The 24,051-nt window shown below is 32.7% G+C and overlaps 1 protein-coding gene across 2 annotated transcripts; it reads right to left on the bottom strand.

Moving 5' to 3' along the window:
- Positions 1–5,300: 5,300 nt before the first annotated feature.
- On the bottom strand, positions 5,301–23,987 carry LOC108202903 (copper-transporting ATPase PAA2, chloroplastic). 2 transcript variants are annotated; one of them, XR_010290629.1, is made up of 17 exons: positions 23,295–23,963; positions 22,911–22,988; positions 22,394–22,491; positions 22,213–22,266; positions 21,322–21,408; positions 20,609–20,773; positions 19,510–19,620; positions 18,801–18,869; positions 17,982–18,091; positions 17,271–17,376; positions 16,766–16,832; positions 15,880–15,959; positions 15,258–15,712; positions 6,786–6,960; positions 6,355–6,485; positions 5,814–5,964; positions 5,301–5,317 (listed from the first exon to the last, which is right to left on the bottom strand). XR_010290629.1 is itself a non-coding variant. In XM_017371513.2 (17 exons), the coding sequence occupies exons 1-17, from the start codon at positions 23,878–23,880 to the stop codon at positions 13,008–13,010; spliced, it is 2,634 nt and encodes an 877-aa protein (XP_017227002.1). In that variant the 5' UTR covers positions 23,881–23,987; the 3' UTR covers positions 12,506–13,007. The 2 variants fall into 2 exon arrangements, 1 of the variants encoding a protein (XP_017227002.1); XM_017371513.2 differs by lacking the exons at positions 5,301–5,317; positions 5,814–5,964; positions 6,355–6,485; positions 6,786–6,960 and adding exons at positions 12,506–13,117; positions 13,632–13,782; positions 14,173–14,304; positions 14,607–14,781 and having other exon boundaries at positions 23,295–23,987.
- Between the last annotated feature and the right edge of the window lie 64 nt (positions 23,988–24,051).

Below are 24,051 nucleotides of genomic sequence, written 5' to 3'. Positions count from 1 at the left end.
TCTCTTAATATAAATCACTCTCCCTCACTTTCTTTTGTTGGTCTCAAATCTGTTCACACACCCTGATTTTTCCAAAATCTACTGAACTTAAGCGACTAGCATAGCCTTTGTATCTAATTATTTAATTGAAATAAATATGCGCATAGGCTTGGAAAATAAAATTTTGTTGTTGTCTTAACTCTTAACTAAGTAATTATTATATTTTTTTCACAGACGGTGACTTTTGTGCAAGATTTCGTGAGGATGATCGTTGTCACCCTCTTGCGGTAAAAATAATAATATTATATATCGAAGCTATATTATACCTAGCTCTTTTATTTAAGTCCATGATTTGGACACCTTTTTGTGGTATTTTGGAGGATGACAATAAGTTCTTGCATATCCATATATATATATACTTAGTGTAGTAGGTTTAATCAGCAGGAGTTTTAATATGGGATTACATGTTTTCGCATCATGAAAGTACTGGTCGATTTGAATCATGATAAGCCAAAATAACGAGGTGTCATAATTCATTAGTATAATTATATATTTAAGACCCTATTTAAATTAATAAAATATTTGATATATGGAAGGACCAAAATGATAATTAATCATAACAAGAGAATGGCTGAAGTTATTATTTGAAATTTAGCTTAGAAGAAGCTTGTTCCGATCCATACCTCAGAGAAGTCACGGGTCCAAGTGTCAGCTTTAGGGTAAACTCTTAGAAATTAATATTCTTTTTATCAGTATAACTAGTTCATAACCCGTGCGATGTACGTGCGATTATAATATTTATTATTTTATCATATATAATATAAATTCAACTAATTGTAATGTTAAAGAGCACACCAGAGTATAGGAATGACCGTGGTATCATTCTTAATACGTACACATTATTCCGTTTTTTCACTCATTATATTTTTCTACCTATTTTTTCACTCATATTTTGTTTTTCTACATAGTCAATCAACGCAAAGCATTATTAATTAATTTTATTGCGTTGATTGTTTCAGTGCCGAGCATTGCTATCTATTTTACTGTTTTTCATCACCATCCTTGTACTAGTCCGATAAAAACCCGAGTGTCAAATTCTGATATGTATCAATTTGACACTCAGGAGGACTATCTTTTTTATGATGCTACTTTCTTTGTGGATATATTCAACTCCTATAAAACTAAACAATTAGAAATGAAATCTGAAGTTACTCTTTTGAGCTATAAAAGAGTAATAGGATTTCGAGATCTTCCACCTTTGTTTTTAAATATTTTTTCACATCAGAACGTATCGTTCAGTTTATATAAGAGTAAAATGTATTTTAGTCCTGAAAGTTATATTTCTGATGGTATTTCAAATTTATATGTACCTATTAAATATGATATCAGGAGTCATTCCACTCTACCCCATACAAAGTCTCCACATACCATCTTCAATCAGGCTGTAATATTATCGCCACCAGAGCCTGGAAGGATATGTTTTGAAACAAGAATATTGCGAGAATCTTTGAGCATCTTCATGTTGCTGCTGGTTCACATATTGCTGGTAACGATTGGATAGTTGTTCAAAGAATTCTATTGATGATTTTTCGGATATATATGGTAATGGCCTTAAAATTATCACTTAAGTTGGTGCGAAATTGAGATGTTGAAGTTAAGAATAGTGTGGAGTTCTATGGAATAATCAAGCATAGATGAAAATGCGATTGTTAGAGATGAAAGACATGTAGAGATGTCTCCGAAAGTATAGATAAAAATCCCCTCGATGTCGAAAAGAAAACACCCAAAAGACAAAAGCACTATCGAAGATCAAGAAAGAGTGAGAAATTTCATTCACCGAACTTCACCATCTACTCGAAAGTCATGCATAGACGTACGCGGACATTTAGGCAGTGAAGCTTGAGTGCTTGAAAACAATACAAACACAGGACACAAAGTCCACAAGATAAAGGAAAAGACCGAGAAAGTTCATCACTAAAATCCATCATCTAACCGAAAATAATGCAGATATGTCCCTAACATATAGATAGTGAAAATTGAGTGCCTCAGCAACCCAAACATATATACACAAAATTCGTGGGTTGAACATATGATAGACCCTTAATGACTTGGTTTTATTAAGATAAACCATTTTATAAAATATGCATTTATGATTTTATTTTATAACATCTATAATACTCGTCAATGATCACATTTTCTTCTTAGGGTAGCTACTCAATTTGATAACTGTATCAAGATAATATAAAAGGAAATGGTTTTGGCTAAAAAATATTTAACAAATGTCGCATGTTTTTTGAAAAGATCATATAAAAGAAGATAATACATGTAATTTAAGTCTAAAAATATTTATGAAATATCACATGTTATATTTTAAAAGAATTTTATATATTCAATGATCTTCATGCTTACATTAATAATAAAATGACACATCGCCAATACTATCTTATAATAGCTTCTATTATCTAATTTAATAAAAATACGACATCCTTGATCTCTAATTCTTTTTTATAAAGTGACACGATATATGAGATGTGTCTCGTTTTGATTGTTAGCATGAACGTTTTTTTGGATAAATATTTGTGTGCTGTCAAAATTTGGTCTATTTGACTATTAAAAAATCAAACAAAATTATTATTTTTTAAGAGAAAAGAATATTATTCTTCACTTCAAAAATACTCACTATAATAATTACATATATTAATGGCCATAAAATAATTAATATGAGTATAACTTACAAACATTTACTTGGAATGATTTTTATATTTAATAGTTAATTTATGATTTTTGTATTAATTTAACAATATCAAAAAATATAATTGACTAGAATTATAATATAGATAAAATATCAAATTTACTTGAAAATATAAGCATTTAAATTTTCAGTTGATAATTAATACGTCATTGATGCACAGACAACGGGAGATAATAAATGCTCTAAACATGTGCCCTCAGGGCACAGGTTAGCCAAGCCCTTCATTAATTTTCAAAGACATTAATACTATCTTCTTTAATGCATCAATCTTTTGTCCTTAAATGCAACGATGCACATTGACATAATACTCCCTCATCGACTAAAATTTGACTGAAATTTATTAATATTTTATTAATTGACAAAATTAAAAAAAATATGTCATCGGAAATAACTTTTAATCTACTTTAAGATGTAATTTTCAGTTTTTTAAAATAATGACTTATAATCTTTGGTCAAAACTTAGCCAATTTGACTAACAAAAATAGAAATGTGACAACTATTTTGGGACGGAGGGAGTATAAGATTGAGAGGATACCAAAATATATTGCTTGTATCCGTGACTATCTATCTGATTTCGTGGTTTTGAACAAAGCAAAATGAACAAAGTTTTCACTTGTTAGAACAAGTCCAAGAGATGTCCTATATCATGTCTCAATTATAACTTAGGACAATTGATGAAAGAACTTGATCCAACAGTTTCCTAGTGATGCCTTATATCACTAGGACAAATTCCTCAAGCCCTATTTTTAGGGCACATCTCTCATTGCCCTATCCTATTTTTTATTATAAATTCTCATGAACACTCTTTTTCTCTCTCTACTTTTATGTTATGCTTTAATGATGAAAGAGAGTTTTTAATAATAAAATATTATACATATTGTGAGAATAAGTCACATTGTTGGAGTTCAATTTGGTAAAACATGTCCTAAATCACTAGGACATAATATTTTATATTCTATTTAGGACTTTCACTAGACACTCTTGGACTTGCTATTATGTACTCATCGTGCATTCGTGCTCCTCGTAAGCGTACAGTTGTCAGCTACTGTAATGGCCAATCTCCGTCCAGGTAATTCATGTAGACTACATAATTATTTTAAAACACGTATAAGAATAATATTTTTATCATTTATATATGATGATTATTAAGAAAAATGATTTTAATTTGATAATTCTATCCTTCATGTATCCTCTTGGTTTCGATTATGAGATATCAAAATTTAGATCTGGATATATTTAATTATGAAAATACGTGTATATAATGATGCCTGTATATAATGATGCCAAGTAGATTTATGTTTATCTAGACCGTTAATAGAATCAATATATGTATTTGTATTATAAATCTATGTATCTGGGATTTGAGTTTCGATCGTCTTTTCTCAGATATGTTTTTATTCTTTCTGGTTTTACAGTTCCAGCCGGGCCCGGAATCGATGACAACATATGTTACAACGTAAATCATTTCGCGAATTGTTTGCAAAGGGTAAATGAATGTTATGATTTGTGCATGCATAAGTACATTCATGTTGAATTATTAGGCGAGCTTTGTGAAAATAATAATTTTTGTACGTACCTATCAAAATAAGTCAAATTTATAAAATTTTGTGATTAGCGTGGCTCATGAACATATCATAGAAAAATGGATTTATAAAACTATCTGACAATAATTTAGCCACTATACAAATTAAAAGTATTGGTATATTCAGATATGGGACTGTCCTTTTTTTTTATTTTTTGGGTGGACTGACAAGTCTTGGTTAAGCATTGGACTGGTAACTAGTACCTCAGGAAATTAAACCTGTTATTTTGATTTTCCCCAATTAACTCATTCTACAAATGGCCATCCCTCTATAATCAATTGTATATTGAAAAGGTTATCAAAGATCGATAACACTTGGACAACCACATTTATCCTTGGGAGACACCACTAGACCACGAGCTCTTTGATTTTATGTAGTTTTTGATATACTGCTTACATTTTTACATTTGATAATGAGTTTACAGAAACACCATAACTTATTCTTATTACTCCCTCATTTTTTTTTTATATGACACTTTTGACTTGGGCACGTACCTTTAGATGGGTTGACCGGATACTAAAAATTATTATTTTTAATTGATTTTTTTTGTGAATTAAAATTTTGATTATATACTTTTATTCAGAAAAAGAAAATTTCAAAAATAATACTTCAAACTATCCGGTCAAAGCACTCAAAAGTGTGTGCTAAAAAGTCAAAAGTCATATATTAAAAAACAAAAGGAGTACCCATTTTGTAAACATCAGGGCACAATTTACTATCTGGAAAAAAGTGCTTTTGAGTATACAGTACAAGCTAGCTAGCTACTCGTAGTGATGTGGAAGCATACATACACAAAATTTACGCATCACGACTAGCCAACTCATTCTGTACACAATTCTGTATCTATTTCTGTGGACCTAGCATTTCTCATTCTGGAAGCATATATACTTAAATTACCGGCTCGAGGCAGAATTCTGCACTTTCACTTTTTTCTCTGGTCGATGGAACTGCAGAAGCAGTGAATTGGTGACAACGAAAATTGAGCTTAAAGCCATTAAACCGCCTAAACAAAAATCACAACAAAAACCTTTCAGCTTAGAATTCACAACTATAATGATAATACTGAATTTATGATAAGAGGAATACAATAAACTTGTGGACATGTATTTGAAGACAAGCCAGATCCATAGTTCCCACAACAAAGAAAATTATCTGTCCTGTTTGTATTTAAAAACAAAAGAGTTTCACTGCCCTCTCTATCCCAACAAAAACCATTTGGTTTTTTGAATTAGCAAACCACTTCTCCTTCCATAAGTTGTTTGATTTTTTTTTGACCGTCTAAGTTTTTCGAAGTATGAGGATAAGCATGTATTGCTCTAATGATATATGATAACTGTTCAAGTTACAGTCATTGACAAATCAATCCATGATCACTTCTCACTTTATATTTGAGAAATTAACACCTGATTTCATAAATTCATAAGCAAGTAATTATATGACTGAATCCCAATTAAAAATAACAATATTAGAGATGATAGCCACAAGTATGTGCAACTCACCAGAAAGGGAAGGAGTCATGGCAAAATCAAAATGAGGAAGAAGTACACCAGCTGCAATGGGAACTGCGACAACATTATATGCTACTGCCCACGACAAATTTTGGTGAACCTTTGTCATTGTTGCTTGAGCAAGATCAAGTGCATCTACCACCTGAATATTGAAGACAGATAAGATCCTCAGTCTGGAAAAATTGAAACCTGACAGAAGTACTATCATGCATACCATGTTTATTACCAGAAACCAACTATATAGGTGATTTTCACATTTAGTGTAAAAAATTGAGATGTCTTTTACTCCTATGGTTTTAGGATACACTAAAACAGGACCTAGCACCTGCCACCTGCTAGTTGTGACAAGCTGAGGGTGGGAACTGGTATTAACTTCTTATATATTCTTTATGGATCATGAAAATCATGAAGATTGAAGGCTGATTGACCACTAACTGGAAGAGAGACAAAGAGTATAACAATGAATGATGAAGTCCTGTCTTGAAGGCATTGTGACGTAATTATCAGAACAGGAAAGATGCATATAATATACCTGAGATAATCTGTTTCCTAGAAGTATGATCGACACTGCATTAGATGCAGCGTTTCTTGTCCTTCGATTTGCATAGCAAATCCAACATCAGCAAGAGCCAGAGAAGGTGCATCATTAATTCCATCACCAACCTTACAGAGGTTATATATTGGTTAGCTCATAATTATGATAATAATCCTAGAGTAACTTTGGAAATAAATTATTTAAATAAAAAAAATAGTGGAACATTTAAATTTGAGTGATTGCACTCACAATATCCTTGAAACAAAACATTTATCACTGTCAAATTTGCTACAAATAAGACAAGTACGAATGCTAATAACAGAGTCAATCACGCACAATAGGGGTTATGCATCAATTCTTATTGCAATACACAAAATTTTCTGTACTTCAAAATGAGGAAATTTAAAACTCTTATTAAAGATGATTACCATTGCAACAGTGTGGCCTGAATCCTGAAGTTTTGAGATACATCCAGATTTCTGTTGTGGTGTCAATGACGCATTGATGAATTCACTATCTATTCCAACAGTTTTTGCCACAATTGCAACTGCCTCTTCCCTGTCTCCGGATAATAGCACTGTTTTTATTCCTTTCTGTCGTAGCCTACATTCAAAAATAACTTAAAATTGTTACACAGATAATCTGACATGAAAGCGTCAGATAGTTAGACAAAACTTCCATTGTGAAATAAATAAAGTCTGAAAGCCAAAAACAACAAAAACACTTTTAGTTCCCAGATTATTTTTGGTCGCTATTGTTTGTTTTTAGCGACCAAATTTGCGGTCGCTGATACTTTTGGTCGCTGATGGACCAGTTTCTTGTAGTGAAAGAGTACTGATAGAGCTTTCAAAAAAAAAAAAAAAAGTACTGATAGATAAATAAAAATAAGAGTTAATTATCAAACTCATCATTTAAGTCGACAAATGGTATCAACTTCATCACTCATCTCCATGCGGCTTCAAGTGACTCATTAAACTTGCTTAATGGTATCAAACTCATTACTACCGTTAAAAAAAATAACGGAAGTATAGACGGAATGATAGATTGGTGGTAGAGTTTGACATGTGGCATGCCACATAATTTGAAATTATATGGAAATAAAGTATGCAATTTTTTTTATTAAATTAATTTTATGATATAATTATCTAAATAAATGCATTGAACTAAATTTTAAGATATAATTAACTAAACATCCAAGATTAACTTTTATGTTTTTTATTAGATTATAATTATTAGATGGAAATTGACTTTTTTTCCAACTAAACATAGTCTAATTTTTATCTTAAGTGGGCTATTGTAATATTTTACTAGTTCGAAGTGATTGGGATTGTAAAAATTTTAAAAAAAAAAATTTGCCAATAATAATATTCACATAAATAAAATTTTTTAAAAGAGAAAACATTCCAATATTATTCAAAAATAGTTATAATCTAATAAAAAACATAAAGGTTAATCTTGGATGTTTAGTTAATTATATCTTAAAATTTAGTTCCATGCATTTATATAGATAATTATATCCTAAAATTAATTTAATAAAAAGATTGCATGCTTTATTTTTATATAAACTTCAAATTATGTGGCATGCCACATGTCAAACCGTATAGTCAATCTGTCATTCCGTCAATACTTCCGTTACCTTTTTCAACGGCAGTGATGAGTTTGATACTATTAAACGAGTTTAATGAACTCCGTGAAGATCAGTGATGAAGTTGATAACATTTGTCGACTTCAGTGATGAGTTTGATAATTAACCCATAAAAATAAACACATTTAAAATACCTTAATATGTGTGAAAATGACAAATAGGACTACTCCCTCTGTTTTTTAATATATGTCGTTTCACTTTTTGGCACATACTTTTAAGTGCTTTGACCGGATAGTTAAAAATATTATTTTTGAAATTTTCTTTTTCTGAATAATAATATATAATCAAAATTTTAATTCACAAAAAAAATTAATTATAAATAATAACTTTTATTAGCCGGTCAACCCACCTAAAGGTACGTGCCCAAGTCAAAAGTGACAGATAAAAAACAAATAGGGAGTAACATTTTGAAACGGGGGGAGGGAGTATATTTAGAGCATCTCCAAGGGGACAAAACCCTTAGAGCAACTCCAGCAGCTTCCATATTTGGAGTATTAAACCAAAATATGAGGAATATGGGAAAATAATCCACTCCAACAGTATCTTAGTGATTCCCTAAATCACTAAGATCCACTAGCCATGCCTTATCTTTAGGTAACCTCTCTCCTCTCCTAAATCTTATTTTATAATAAATTTTGAATACAAACATGTTCTCTCTCTTCACCTATTGCAATATTGGTAACTTTTAATAATAAAATAGTATATAAGGAATGAATATAAGGAATATTGTTGGAGGTGAAAATAGCTATTATTATCTTAAGTCACTAGGAATCTAGGATCCAATATTTTATATTATATTTAAGGAATGAGCTAAGATGCTGCTGGAGATGCTCTTAGCTAAATTATCTACTTGGCACTTAGAGCATCTCCAACGGTGTTGGCTATAATCGTTGGCTAAATTGGACATGTAAGATGTTATGTAAAATTTGTTGAACCTGTAAGACATTTCTCTTAAATGGTATTGGCTATATTGGTTGGTTATAATTTAAAAATAGCATGTTATTAATATTTTAGATTGTTAAAATAGAATATATCAGTTCAATATGGTAATAAATGATGTGCAATCTTCCTACAGATTTCTTACAAACCTGTAGAGGTTCAACAAATTTAGCCATCCATAGGAGGTTGGCTAAATTTATAGACAACAGGTCACTGTGGTTGGAGTGTGAATTTTTGAAGTGATTGGCTAAATTTATTATTTTTGACATGACAATTCACCTTTTAGCTAAGGGGTTTTCATGGTTGGAGATGCTCTTAGGTGGCATATAGGTGTCAATTTTTAGAGAATATGTAAAAATTTTGGACTCCAACCATATTCCTCTTAGCAAAAATTATAAATTACCATATTTTGATTGGCTATATTTGTTGAACCAACAAACTTTTTAAGTATAATTTTAGCTATCATATTATACATAATCCCATTAGAATGTTTACCCTTCCCCTTAGGTAAAAATTTACATAATCATTATCTTATTATATTTTAGCTAACAGATTTTATTATCACTTTTGGAGATGCTCTTATTTCATTTAAATCTACTATACACTTGTATGTAATTAATTTGGAATAGTTTTTCACAAGCTAAGAGATAGGAGTATCATATTTCATTAATTTTTAAAGATATTGATACTACATTCTTTAATGCATCAATCTTTGTCCTTAAATGCAAGTTGCAACGATGCACATTAGCTATATAAGACTGAGATGGCACCAAATGATATTGCTTCTATTTGTGGCTATCTGATTTTGTGGTCATGAACAAAGCAAAATGAACAAAGTTTTCACTTATTATGTACTCAACGTGCTCCTCGGCCCATCTACAACCGTGATCCAAAAATTCAAATTTGGGGCAATTCTGCCCCAAACCACTCCAACTGTGGACTAAAAAGTGATCCAAATTTGGATCAGTGAACAGTACTGATCCAAATTTGGATCACTATTATTCACTGATTTGGATCACTACTATTCACTGATCCAAATCTTTTTAACATTAAAATATTATTACTTTTATTATTTGATGATTTTGTTAATATTATTAACGATAAATTAATTAAGATTAGAATATAATTAAAACAATGATTAATTATAAATTAAAATTTCGTTATACATAAAATTTCAAAATACATAAAATTTCAACAATTTATTAATTGCTACAGAAAAATCAAAGATAAATATTGTCCATCTTAAATTTCTAAATGCACTCATTGAGCATTTGTGGGGGGAAATATACTAATTTTGAGAATTAGTATTTTAATGTAATATTTTAATGGTTTTAATTTATTTTTATGTGCCGTTTTAATTTTTTCGAAATATTTTGTAATATTTTATCGTTGTCTGGTCGTTAATTGTATTATTATAATTAGTGATGAAATTAGTTAATTATTTTTTGAAATATTTAAAATCAAAATATATGAATATTATAAGAATAAGTGAATTTGGATCACATGTTTAAAATAAGATTTGGATCCCGCCCTAAATTTGGATCATTTGGTGATCCAAATTTGAATCTATGGTTGGAGTTGGCCTCATAAGCGTGCAGTTGTCAGCTATTGTCATGGCCAATTTCCGTCCAGGTAATTTATGTAGATTACATAATTATTTTAGAAATACATATTAGAACAATTTTTTTATCATATATATATATATAATGATTATCAAAAGAAATGATTTTAATTTGATAATTTTATCCTTCATTCCAATTAATCACATGATAGTCTTCGTTTCGATTACGAGATATCAAAATTTAAATCCAGAAATATTTAATTTATTAAAATATGTGTATATAATGATATCTAAGTAGATTTATTTTGATCTAGACTGTTGAAAGAATCAATGTATCTATATTATAAATCTGTATCTGGGATTTGAATTTCGATTGTTTCTCATCAGATATGTTTTTATTTTTTCTGATTTTACAGCTTCCGGAATCGATGACAACATATGTTAGTATGTTACGACGTAAATCATTTCGCGAATTGTTTACAAAGGGTAAACGAATGCTATGACTTGTGCATGCATAAGTACATTCATGGAGAATTAATATATGAGTTTTGCGAAAATAATAATTTTTGTACGTGCAAGTATTTGTGCTAAATGAAGTATTCAATTGCAAACATGATCTTATATATCTTCGGTGTTTTATAAAGATCGCAAAAAGTATGGCTACAACCGTCCAAGTTCAATTTCCACATATCCCAGTACTTAAGTATTCATCAATTGTATGACATTTTTTTATGTAATTTTTGCTTTTTACTATTTATTTAGTAAGTAAATTTTATTTAATTATCAAATACTTGTACAATACGATATATCAAACATATAGTGATAAATAATGGAAAACGTGATGCGATTTAATTATGGGTCTTATGAGTCACATAACTCGAACTCAATTTAATAGTTGACAATTTAATAGTTGATAGCCATCTCAATATTATCGAATTACAAATTTTATGTTCCAAATTCAAATAATTCAAACAAAATGACATTTAAAACGAACAATTCATGTATAGTTTAATTCATAATAATGTGTAAAAGGGGTTAGAGCAAGTCCAATACTAAACTCAAAATAGATATAGCTATTGTTAAAATTTGAAATCAAAAAGTACATTTTAATGCTAAAATTATTTTCATGCTCCAAGGCATGGTTTTAAAATAAAACCAAGGAGATGTAAAATTAACCAACTTCTCAACCACCTCACTTTATTTCACAATTATATCATACATAATGGTTCCAGAATGTGAACAACAGTTGTGATTAATATATATAGTTACTCCAATATCATAACAAGCTGCAAGCTAACAGCAATGTGCATGAGCTGAAACTTTTACTCGAACTTGACATACAACTAACTCCAGATTAAAACATCAGTCGGCCAAACTCATTAGTTCTAGCCACTCCAAGACTATAGTGCACTGCATAATATAATGTCTTAATATTTTGATTACAAGAAACAATACAGAAGAGCATGTTCCCTCTTAAACTCATCGATTTCAACAAACTGATAACTTAAACATTAGTACAGAAGAGCATGCTGTTTGTCTTAATATTTTGATTACAAGAAACAAATTGTTTTATATTCATTTCCCTCCAAATTCTCACTTGCATTGCTCATGTGACAATTATAGCTACATCTATACTTGGTTCTATATTTAGAACCAAGTATAGCATTTTTCTATTTTAACATCACATATAGGATTGCATTGGAGCTGTTAAGTTTTATAAATGATGCTATATTATAGAAATAGCACCTTGTTTAGCATTGCATTGAACTTGCGCTTAGATTGTATTGGAGGAATAAAGATGCGCCCCAGCTCATTTATTTCTCCCTCATCCCTGACAGCTTTCTATCTAAATTTATAAAACTTTCAGACAATAATTTAGGCACTATAACAATTAAAGTATTGGTCTATTTAGATGTATATGTGACTGGTCTTCCTTTTTCTTTTTTGGGTAGACTGATAAGTGTTTGGTTAAATACTGGACCGGTAACTAGTAACACAGGAAATATATATAAACCTGTTATATTGATTTACCCCCAGGTAAATTACAGTCAACTCATTATGCAACTTGGCCCTCCCTCTGTAATCAATTGTGTATATTGAAAAAAGTTATCAAAGATTGATAACACTTAGACAACTACTTTTACCTTCGGGAGATACCACTGGACCACGAGATCTTTGGTTTCATGTAGTTCTTGCTTTTACCTTCGGGAGATACCACTAGACCACGAGATCTTTGGTTTCATGTAGTTCTTGATACACTGCTTACATTTTTACATTTGACAATGAGTTGTACAATAGTAATAATACATAACTTATTCTTATTACCCATCTAGTAAACATCAGGGTACAATTTACTATCTCGAAAAAAATGCTTTTGAGTATATAGTACAAGCTAGCTAGCTACTCGTAGTGATGTGGAAGCATACATACTTAGAACGCCGTGGAAGTTTATTGTGGAAGCTGGAAGCTGGCTACTTAAGTATTCTGGAGGCATATGTACTTAAATTACCGACTCAAGGCAGAATTCGGCGCTTTCACTTTTTTCTGAGGTTGATGGAACTGCAGAAGCAGTGAATTGGTGACAACGAAAATTGAGCTTAAAGCCATTAAACCACCTAAACAAAAATCACAACAAAAACCTTTCAGCTTAGAATTCACAACTATAATGAATGATAATACTGAATTTGTAAAGGAGGAATACAATAATTGTGGACATATATTTGAAAACAAGCCAGATCAATAGTTCCCACAACAAAGAAAATTATCTGCCAGTTTGTATTTAAAAACAAAATAGTTTGACTGCCCTCTCTATCCCAACAAAAACCATTTGGTTTTTTGAATTGGCAAACCACTTATATTTGTTAACCACTTATCCTTCTATAAGTTATTCAATTGTTTTTTGACCGCCCAAGTTTTTCAAAAATATGAGGATTAAGCATGTATTTCGCTATTGATATATGATACTGTACAAGTTACCGTCATTGACAAATCAATCCATGATCATTTCTCACTTTTTATTCAATAAACTAACACCTGATTTCATAAATTCATAAGCAAGTAATTATATGACTGATTCCCAATTAAAAATAACAATATTAGAGATGATAGCTACAATTATGTGCAACTCACCTGAAAGGGAAGGAGTCATGGCAAAATCAAAATGAGGAAGAAGTACACCAGCTGCAATGGGAACTGCGACAACATTATATGCTACTGCCCACGACAAATTTTGGTGAACCTTTGTCATTGTTGCTTGAGCAAGATCAAGTGCATCTACCACCTGGAATATTGAAGACAGATAAGATCCTCATTCTGGAAAAACTGAAACCTGACAGAAGTACTACTACCATGCATACCGTGTTTATTACCAGAATCCAACTATATAGGTGATTTTTACATTTAGTGTAAAAAATTGAGATGTCGTTTACTCCTATGGTTTTACGATACACTAAAACGGGACCTAGAGTCTGCCACCTGCTAGTTGTGACAAGTTGGGAGTGGGAACTGGTATTAACTTCTTATATATTCTTTGTGGACCATGAAAATCATGAAGATTGAAGGCCGATTGACCACTAATTGGAAGAGAGACAAAGAGTATAAGAATGAATGATGAAGTCTTTTCTTGAAGGCATTGTGACGTAATTATCAGAACAGGAAACATGCATACTACCTGAGATAATCTGTTTCCTAGAAGTATGATTGACGCTGCATTAGATGCAGCGTTTTCTTGTCCTTCGATTTGCAAAGCGAATCCAACATCAGCAAGAGCCAGAGAAGGCGCATCATTAATTCCATCACCAACCTTACAGAGGTTATATATTGGTTAGCTCATAACTATGATAATAATCCTAGAGTAACTTTGGAAATAAATTATTTAAATAAAAAAAATAGTGGAACATTTAAATTTGAGTGATTGCACTCACAATAAATCCTTGAAACAAAACATTTATCACTGTCAAATTTGCTACAAATAAGACAAGTGCGAATGCTAATAAAAGAGTCAATCACGCACAATAGGGGTTATGCATCAATTCTTATTGCAATACACAAAATTTTCTGTACTTCAAAATGAGGAAATTTAGAACTCTTATTAAAGATGATTACCATTGCAACAGTGTGGCCTGAATCCTGAAGTTTTGAGATACAACCAGATTTCTGTTGTGGTGTCAATGACGCATTGATGAATTCACTATCTATTCCAACAGTTTTTGCCACAATTGCAACTGCCTCTTCCCTGTCTCCAGATAATAGCACTGTTTTTATTCCTTTCTGTCGTAGCCTACATTCAAGAATAACTTAAAATTGTTACACAGATAATCTGACATGAAAGGGTCAGATAGTTAGAACAAAACTTCCATTGTGAAATAAATAAAGTCTGAAAGCCAAAAACAACAAAAACACTTTTAGTTCCCAGATCATTTTTATCTAGATCAAGACTTTGTTATTAGTAAAATATAAGAAAACTTATCAAAACATGTTAGTATGCAACAAAGTGTTTTCTAATATAAGCCACCAAATGTGACCGATAGAGATCTAGACATGTCCTAATTTTTACGATTTAAGAGAAAAGTCAAGAGGAACATATAGTTTGGTGAGTAAAGTCGAAATATTTGCGGCAAATAAATGACATGAAACATCTGTCCACCAAGTAAGTTGATAACAACTCTTGTATATCTATTATCATCCTTCCTCCAATTGCTCTAAAATAAGTTCAGATAATTGTAAGTACATGGTTGTTGCACGGGAAAATTGTACCTGCTTATAGTAGATTCGGCATCCTGTCGTATATTATCACTTATAGCAATAGCCCCAATAACACCTTCTCCTTCCTTGCCAACATAAACAACTGTTTGTGAATGATTTGACGAGGAATTTCCTCTCATTGCTTGATGTTTTACTGATTGCTCAAGACTTAAAAGATCGGATAGGTTCTTTCTTTGCTGAAACCGTTCATGAACCCACTCCAAAGAGCCAACTGCAACCAATTTCCCCTCCACTTCTGCCAAGGACCCAAAGCCCGGTGCAGCCAATTGTCCTTGTGTAGTTGGGATATTCAAATTTAGTGACTCTGCTTTGCTAATTATAGCGTTTGCGATTGGATGTACTGCAGTTTTCTCCACTGCAGCAGCAATTCTTAAAATCTCCGACTCTTCATAGACGAAAGATGTGACAGCAGAAACAGCAGGTTTGCCCTCGGTAAGAGTTCCTGTCTAAAAATTTGAGAAGTTGACATGCAAGTGTGTGAGATTGATTATTGTTCAATACCATAGAGCCAACCAAAAAATCTGGTTGGCATAATTTTTAGATTAAAGACAACTGGCATGACTATTGGTGCTCTGTAAAAAATAACTGAAATGACACAGAAGTTGAGATATACCTTGTCCACAGTAATTACATCTACAGCTGCTAAGCGTTCCAATACATCTCCTCCTCTAATCAGAAGTCCCTCCTTCGCTCCTGCTCAGTAATAAGGAAACAAATGTAAAGTAAACTTAATATCTGTACAGCACAGTACAAAATTTCATTTCCAAGTTTCAACATTGTTAAAGCCCAGTATAGAACATCTTTATTAATTCTCCGTAACTTAATGCTGGAAAGACATACATCCTTTCTGCTGGGCTATCTAGACAACATTAATTACGAGTGCACCACATGGAATGACCAGGTGTCGACACCAACTGACATTCAAACAGAAAGTGACAACCCATGTTCTTAGACCCAAGTGGTTTGGTTTCAAAATATATAGATGATAATACTATTGACACATACATTAAAACAAATGGAAGGGGATATGTAAAAATCCACGAGTGTTGTTTTGGCCCTGCTAAGTTAAATATACGACTCAGGTTGATATAACTATACAATTTTAACTAAGTTTCTTTAGCTATACACAAGACTTCAATCGTAAAGTATTTAATCACAGTAAACCTTAAAGTTCTAAATATGACAAGTTACTGGACACTGAAGCTCTATATTGGTAAATGTAAGACTCAATTTCTAGTATATCTTTGTACACTACATGCAAACAGTAACCTACATCTAGACAAGATTCTCAGTTGCAACAAGCTAATAGTTAGTATCAGATAGCCTGGAACTAAAAATACAGTAATGATGAAGACTGAAGGTGACAATTGCATTATTTAAGGTGACTGAGATGGCATCAGACTCCATCTTAGATGCTTATGGGGTTGTTTAATGGGCCATGAACACTAATCGATATCTAGAAGCCACTCATGGTAATATTGAAATTAAATCTGTCTTACCAAGAGAGGTGCCTACAAGGATTGCTGTTGGTGTGGCAAGGCCTAGTGCACACGGGCAAGATACCACCTGGACAAATTATAAAATTAAGCAAAGGATGCGAATGTGGTACGTACGTATATAATTAATATTACCCACCATCTCTTGTTTTGGTATGCCAACAAGAATACAAATATACTCTTGAAACCATTTACTTGTTTTATCTCATTTGTAGTTTAGTAGCCTTTTTCGATATACATATATAACATGTTAAACTCTATTAACATTAAAAACAAAAAAAAAAACGGTAATATTTCTGCAGTTGCCTTTATTTGTTCAGTTCACTTCCAATCTTTTGTAGAAAGTAACTGACGATAAAGTATGATAAAAAGGATCACAACTATGCAGGAGAAGTGGAATTTATATCAAAAACTAATATATAAGCAAATCCAATACTGCAGAAATCTAAATTATGCAAAATAATCAAAATACAAATTTTAAAGTGATCTCAAGTGGATAATGTCTTACCAAGACATCTACTGAAAGCTTTAAACTCAGGAGCAAAGAATTTCCATCAGGCCCAGCGATGTCATTAAGCAAGACGTCTGGAAATAAGTGTGTTCCAAGGTAGTACCTTAACAAAAATGAGTAAATAATTTAACAAAAAGCAAATATATTATCCTCAAACTCTGAGACTTGTCAAAATTAGTAAATGATAATAATGTCCATGAAGGGTCTCTTGGGTAAGCATGCTTAAAGTTGAGGCACAGGGTCACATAGTCAACTTAGCAAACAAGTGCAGTAAGGTGATCAAGCTAGAACAATAATAATAACATAATTACATGACAGGCTTTATATGTATGATAGACAATTTACAGTTTTAGAGGCCACCAAGAGTCAGTCTGGTACCAATCTACTGTGATGGTAAATGATCAAAAAAATATATCTCATCCTAAAAGATATGTTTAACGGGGTTTTCTGCATGGGGAAGGATCAAGTTCTATTGATGGGACCAAGAAAATCATTGGGTTGGGGGGGGGGGGGGGGGGGGGGGCTGTTTTGCTGCCTCAAAAATCATTATGATTTCAGCTTCTTCGGCTATCTTTGTCATAGTAACAGAAATATCCCTACCAACATTACAAAGGTTCAAGCCAGTCTTCCAGTATTCTTAAACCCTTTACTTGTCCTTCGTAATCATAAAAAAAAAGGGGCCAAAAGAATTAAGTTAACAAGTCATACCAGAAAGCAAATGTTGCTGCTGACAAAGTCATAACACTGTAGACAAAAGGCCCAGCAATTGAATCTGCAAGCCTCTGTATAGGTGCTTCACGGCCTTGAGCATCTTCAACCTAGAAAGGTTAATTGAGAAGTCATCAGACAAGCCTTGGTACAATTAAAAGTGAGAATTATTTAGGGAAAGAAAGTGAGAATTGAGGTACACACGTCTTGAACCAAGACCAGGGGGGCTGTCACTATAAAAAATGGCCTTCACTAAAGTCAACATTCTAGGAAACATCTAGTTACATTAATTTGAACACTATTAAAACGCTCAGGTATTAACAGTAATCTATTTATCTGATCACGAAAATATAAAATTCTTAATGTTATATCTCAATGTTACTAGTAGAACAGATAAGCTTGAAAATCTAAAGCAATTATTGTACAATGCATTCAACTTAATGAAGACTGAAATTTATTTGGTTGAAACTATCAACATTTGTTTTCACACTATATCAAGCCATATCAAGCCATGAGTCGTGTGTGTAGTGATATAGACGGACAAAAGAATAAGCAGCAAGATATCAAACGGATCATGACAGGAAAACTAAAAAATGATACAGTAAATAATTAAACTTTTGAACATTACATTCTCTATTTCAAGCAACCAGCCTATGATTATTTATAGCTAGCAACATAAGAAACTCACCTAAATCTGTCATGTAGTTAAAACTTTAGGAAGTCTCTAATATAAGGCGTGTTAAAAGAAATCATAAGAAATTTATTTTAACAACATTGTAATGCCACTACTGCGAGTATCATATAAGGAAAAACACTGACCATGCGAACTATTTTTGCAATTGTTGAGTTGGAGCCAGTAGAAGAAGCTTCTATTCTCAAAGGTCCGTCCTGAAAGAGAAATGCATATTTATATCAGAATAAGCACGCTCTAAGAATCCTGACACGACAATATTAAATAGAGAACTTGAGAAGATTATGTTATCAAGTCAATATGGGCCAAACTTTCAAGATTTCAATTTTTTCCACATGATGTGTGAGTGTCGGAGAGGGTCCAGATAAGATAGATCCACATGATGCGGAAGATTATGGGACAACATTCATTTTTCTAAAAGAAGTTTAGAATACTCAAATCACAGATACAAAATTGTTACCCTTTACAAATTTCATAAACATCAGACTGAAGATGCATTTGATCTAGTATTAAGTATACAGTATAATCTCAATAAATGAATAACCTGGTCAGATGAACATTTCTCTCGGTCCCAAACATTATGTGACTGTTTTTTTACCTCGATAAATGAATAACCTCGTCAAATGTATAATATTTTCCGATCTCGAGGCTATTCATATAAATAGAGGTTTAAATGTACTTGGTGAAGTAAACAACACAGTTTCAGTATCAGACACTACTAAAAAATTATTGCAATGGTAAATATCAGAATGATGGCATTCAGTAAATCAACTGACATTTCACACATCCAAAAAGCGTTACAGGCAGTAAGCACCAGATGTTTGAACTATAGCATACCCAGTTTATTGTTCCAGCTGAGACCAAAAGGCCGGCTTCTTTAAATACTGGAAGAGATTCCCCGGTGAGCATGGACTCATCCACAACACTTCGACCTGCAAGAACTTTTCCCTGTGTAGAAAATTTGAAGTTCAAATCACCAAATATTTATCTCCTACATAAGAATAAGGTAAAATGCACCATAAAACTTAAATTTATCAACTAATGGAAGTGTAGGGATGGCAGTTTTACCCGAACCGATCGGATCTACCCGAACCCGAATTTTTTGTATCTGGATCTTATTTTTAGACCCGAAAAAGTTTGGATCTGGATCTCAGGTATTCCGAACCGAGGCCTGACCCGAAATCCGAAACCCGATCCGAACCCAAAACCCGATACAAAATATCATATATTATGTATAATATATAATACAAAATATTATATATATATATATATATTAAATGTATTGTATATATATTGAATATTATGAATTATTAGGTATGTATATTAACATTTTACTTAATTTTATATGCGCGATACAGAATTTACATTCATTTCATTGCATTTTTCGTAATTATTGTGCATTAAATAATCAAAATATAATAAAAATATAAATGATAAGTTGAACGATTGTAAACAATTAAATTGGCATGTTTCATGTGTTTATTGGACTAAATGAAACATGTGGTGCCCTTTTTTATATTTCTAAATGTTAAAAAAATCAATCATCAGATTTTTATAGGTATATAATTCTTAATTTTTATTTAATATTATTTTTTTAAGTATTCAAATTAAACCCAAACCGAACCCAAAAAAACCCGACGGATCGGATTTAAATCTTCATAGATACCCGAACCCGAACCGAACCGAAATATAATGGATCTGGTCTGGATCTCAAGAAACCTGACCCGATCCGACTCATTGCCATCCCTAAGTGTATCAAATGAACAATTTATAACTCCATGTTGGGTTAGCTTGGTATATCAGTGCACTTTCTAATCTTAACAGAAAGCAAGGAGTAAAAGGAAGAAAAATCAAGGCAGAGGAGATGAATTCTAAAAATATTCCATAATTACCAATAAAGAATGGAAAGGTTCAATTGAGAAATCTTATTGCATACATCCACAGGAATAGTTTCTCCTGGCAACACCAGCAGTGAGTCTCCAACTCGGATATCATCAGTTGAGGCTTGGATGCAGATCGCATCAGAGGCAAGTACACTATCATCTGAGGTATCACTTGTAGAGGGACTAATTACAAGCCGTGACTGAGTGGATATTAATGACTGCAAGAATTAATTTATTCATGAGGAGAAGAAGTCAGTGACTGAGATAATATATTTCACATATAAAGTAATTGATGTACTATTGTGATAATTGAGATTTCAAAAAATCAGACAAACAAGCAGCTAAGAATATTTTTTAAAAATTGAACCAAACTTTTAGTAACATGACTGCATCGGATTACTTTCATGCGATATACAGGGATACATACTCATTACTTGTTAGACATTTCCCAACTGTTTACCCAAGTCAAACTATGTCTTACTCAACATAATTTCACGCAGGAATTTTATGCTTACTTTTATTACACGATGTTGCCAGTAAAATAAAGATAAAGAGGTCAATTTAACTTCAGACAACAATCACCAGCAACAACTAAGGTAACGCTGAGATAATGAGGCATTTTGACCATATCTAATTTGCTTGACTAGCTCTCCAAAACCAAGGACCGTTCATAATTAATGTAATTGCTTTGTAAGCAGAATGCAAAGTGTAAGATTTGTGCATCACTTTACCAACAAACTAAAAACGTAGGAGGCTCACAACTTACCAACAGTTCGTTCATATCACTAGATGCCTTAAGCCTTGCCCTTTCTTCCAGTGAACGTCCTAGGAGAACGAAGCCAAGAAGCATTACCTGCATAGTGCATAATAAGAGTTTGTTCTCCCAATTGAGAAAATATTGAGATACACAGACGTGTTAAACAAAATTGATCAAAAAAACTTATGTCTGTGCTTGTACAAAACATAACCATGGAGTTCAATAGATCAGACAACCTAAACAAGCTGAAAGCAAAAAGTATTAAATTTATTTGCTCAATACTGACTGTTGGGTTGGTATTAGACCTGGCAATGATTCCAGTGTACTTCCATGTGCAGTATATGAAACTCATATCCGATCCGAAGATTTGTGAACTTCAACGTCAAACACATACCCAGTCCAAAAATGGTTTGTGTACTTTTATGTAGTGTTTTTGTGTGCATTATACATAATTATTAAAATATAATTTAATCAGAAATTAAATTTTTCGTGTTGTGTACCAAATTGTAGTTGATATATAGAAGAAAGTAGAGTGTCTAGTCAGGCCTGAAATTATTAGAAATACAAATTTATAGTGGCCTCCTTAATAATACTGTAATTGATCAGAAAAACACTGTGCTTAATTCTGAAGAAGATAAAATTATTGAAGCAATTAAGTAAAATTAATTATTTCAACGGACTATATCAATAAAATAAATGATAAAATAGTATTATAATGTTTTTCAGCTTTGCAGTATTATATAACATTAAAAGAATCAGTTAATTGCTTCAAATTAAAACCAGATAGAAGTTTTTGTGAATTGATGAGTCGGGCTTGAATACAAAATTATTCAGTTCATTTGGTGCATGTAAAACAAACTGCATATGGGAAGTAAACTGGAAAGCAAGTGTTAAACAAACCGGCTCATCAAAGAATGACGCATCCCAGTGAAGTCCAGGGTTAAGGAGTGACACCTACAAGGAAGAGCAACGGTACAATAGTTATACAACATCCGTCAACGAGACCACGGAACAAAAGAAAATTCAACTGAAAGGCATCCTCTTCCTTTTACAGAATGAAAGGAAATATGTAGACTCTCACCGAACTAATCGCAAATGCAGCAATTGATCCAAATCCAACCAAGGAGTTCATATTTGGTGATCTTTTGGTAAATGCTTTTAGACCATCAAAAAGCAGATCTGCAAAGGTTTTACTTCGTCAATTTGCTTGATAAGTATGTCACTTCATTTAATCAATAGTATCAATATATTATATGTCACTTTATTTAATCAATGAGAATAATGGGCCTGAAGGTGCCCTCATGAAACTTACCTGAGTTTAGACAAAAATTCTTTACAAATTTCAAGGGTAAATTTGTAAATATAAAGTCCACCCCCTGTATTTTCAAAAATAACCCTATGTTTATTGTGGTTTTTCTTATATTCAGGCCAAACCCTGAGGTCACCCTCAGGCCCAGCAATCCCTAGTGTTCTATATTAGTCTATCAGTAGCATTCATGTCTAAGCAACATTTAGACGCTTCTGAACAAATAAAAAAATGGTGCCAATATTCCTGATTAATCAGTGAAAATAAAAACCAAAACAAATTTAAAAATCACCTCGACCAGGTCCTAACAAAGCTCCCACAGCTAAACCGCCTTTCACATAGGAATTATGAAGGAACTCCACAACTGGACCTGAAATCCCATACAGAAACACCTCAAATTAGTAAACGAATAAGCAAACAGCAATGTCACAAGTTATTTAAGCAGTTACCATATAGAATTTTCATTAGATTGCCACTTCATTAAATTCGCAACTCTATTCCGTTTAATTAGAACCAACAAGTATATAGCAAGTTCACGTACATACATTACACGTACATATAACATTTATTTCATATAACATTTTAAATAAAGAGGTCATTAATTATCGAGATCATTAAGTAATTTATCGAGATTATTAAGCAATCGAGATTTTATCAATTGAGATGGAATGTATACCATGAGCAACATGAATGCCGAGAGAATGTAGTATATGAGTGGCATGAGATCCACAACAGAGAGCCACTAGAGTCCAGGCGAAAACGACACGGTTTCGACTTTCGACAAGCATAGCCTCCTTCTTCTTCACACTCTCCCTCCATCTCTTCACTTTCTCCTCCACTCCCGCTCCCGCCGCTCTCCTCTTCGCCGGAAATCCACACTCCGTCAGCTTCCTCGCAACCTCCTCCGCCACGTCATCCGCCACTTCAATATCGCTCTTCAGCTTGATCGCGGCGGTCTCCGTCAGCATATTGACCACGGCGGAGTCAACGCGGAGGTCGGAGACGAGGATCGACTTGACGCGTGAGACGCACGCGCCGCACATCATCCCGGTGACGTCGAGGAGGATCGAGTCAGTGGAGAGGTTCTGTTGCTGGAGCTGCGGAGGCGAAGGTTTGAAGTCGACGGCCTTGGCGAAGATGAGAGGCGGGGAGAGACATTTGCGGCGGAGATTAGGGCGGAGAGTGAGGTGAGGAGGGCGGTGGAGAGAGAGTTTGGGATGGGAGGAGAGGGAGAGACGGAGGAGATTGGTTGTAGTTGTCATTTGTGGACATAGAGATGAGCAGAGAGAGAGAGCAGGGAGAGAGATAATAGATTATCAGTGTTCAGTCTGTATTTGACACGAGGAAGGTGTGGTCAATAACATTCGTCTACCTAACTTTCAAATTGTTAGTTGCCCTCGTTAAAATGTTTTTAACATTTTAAGATTTATTAT

This window comes from Daucus carota, chromosome 1 (assembly GCF_001625215.2).
Source record: "Daucus carota subsp. sativus chromosome 1, DH1 v3.0, whole genome shotgun sequence".
NCBI classification, from domain to species: domain Eukaryota; kingdom Viridiplantae; phylum Streptophyta; class Magnoliopsida; order Apiales; family Apiaceae; genus Daucus; species Daucus carota.
This window is presented reverse-complemented; position numbering and strand designations above follow the sequence as displayed.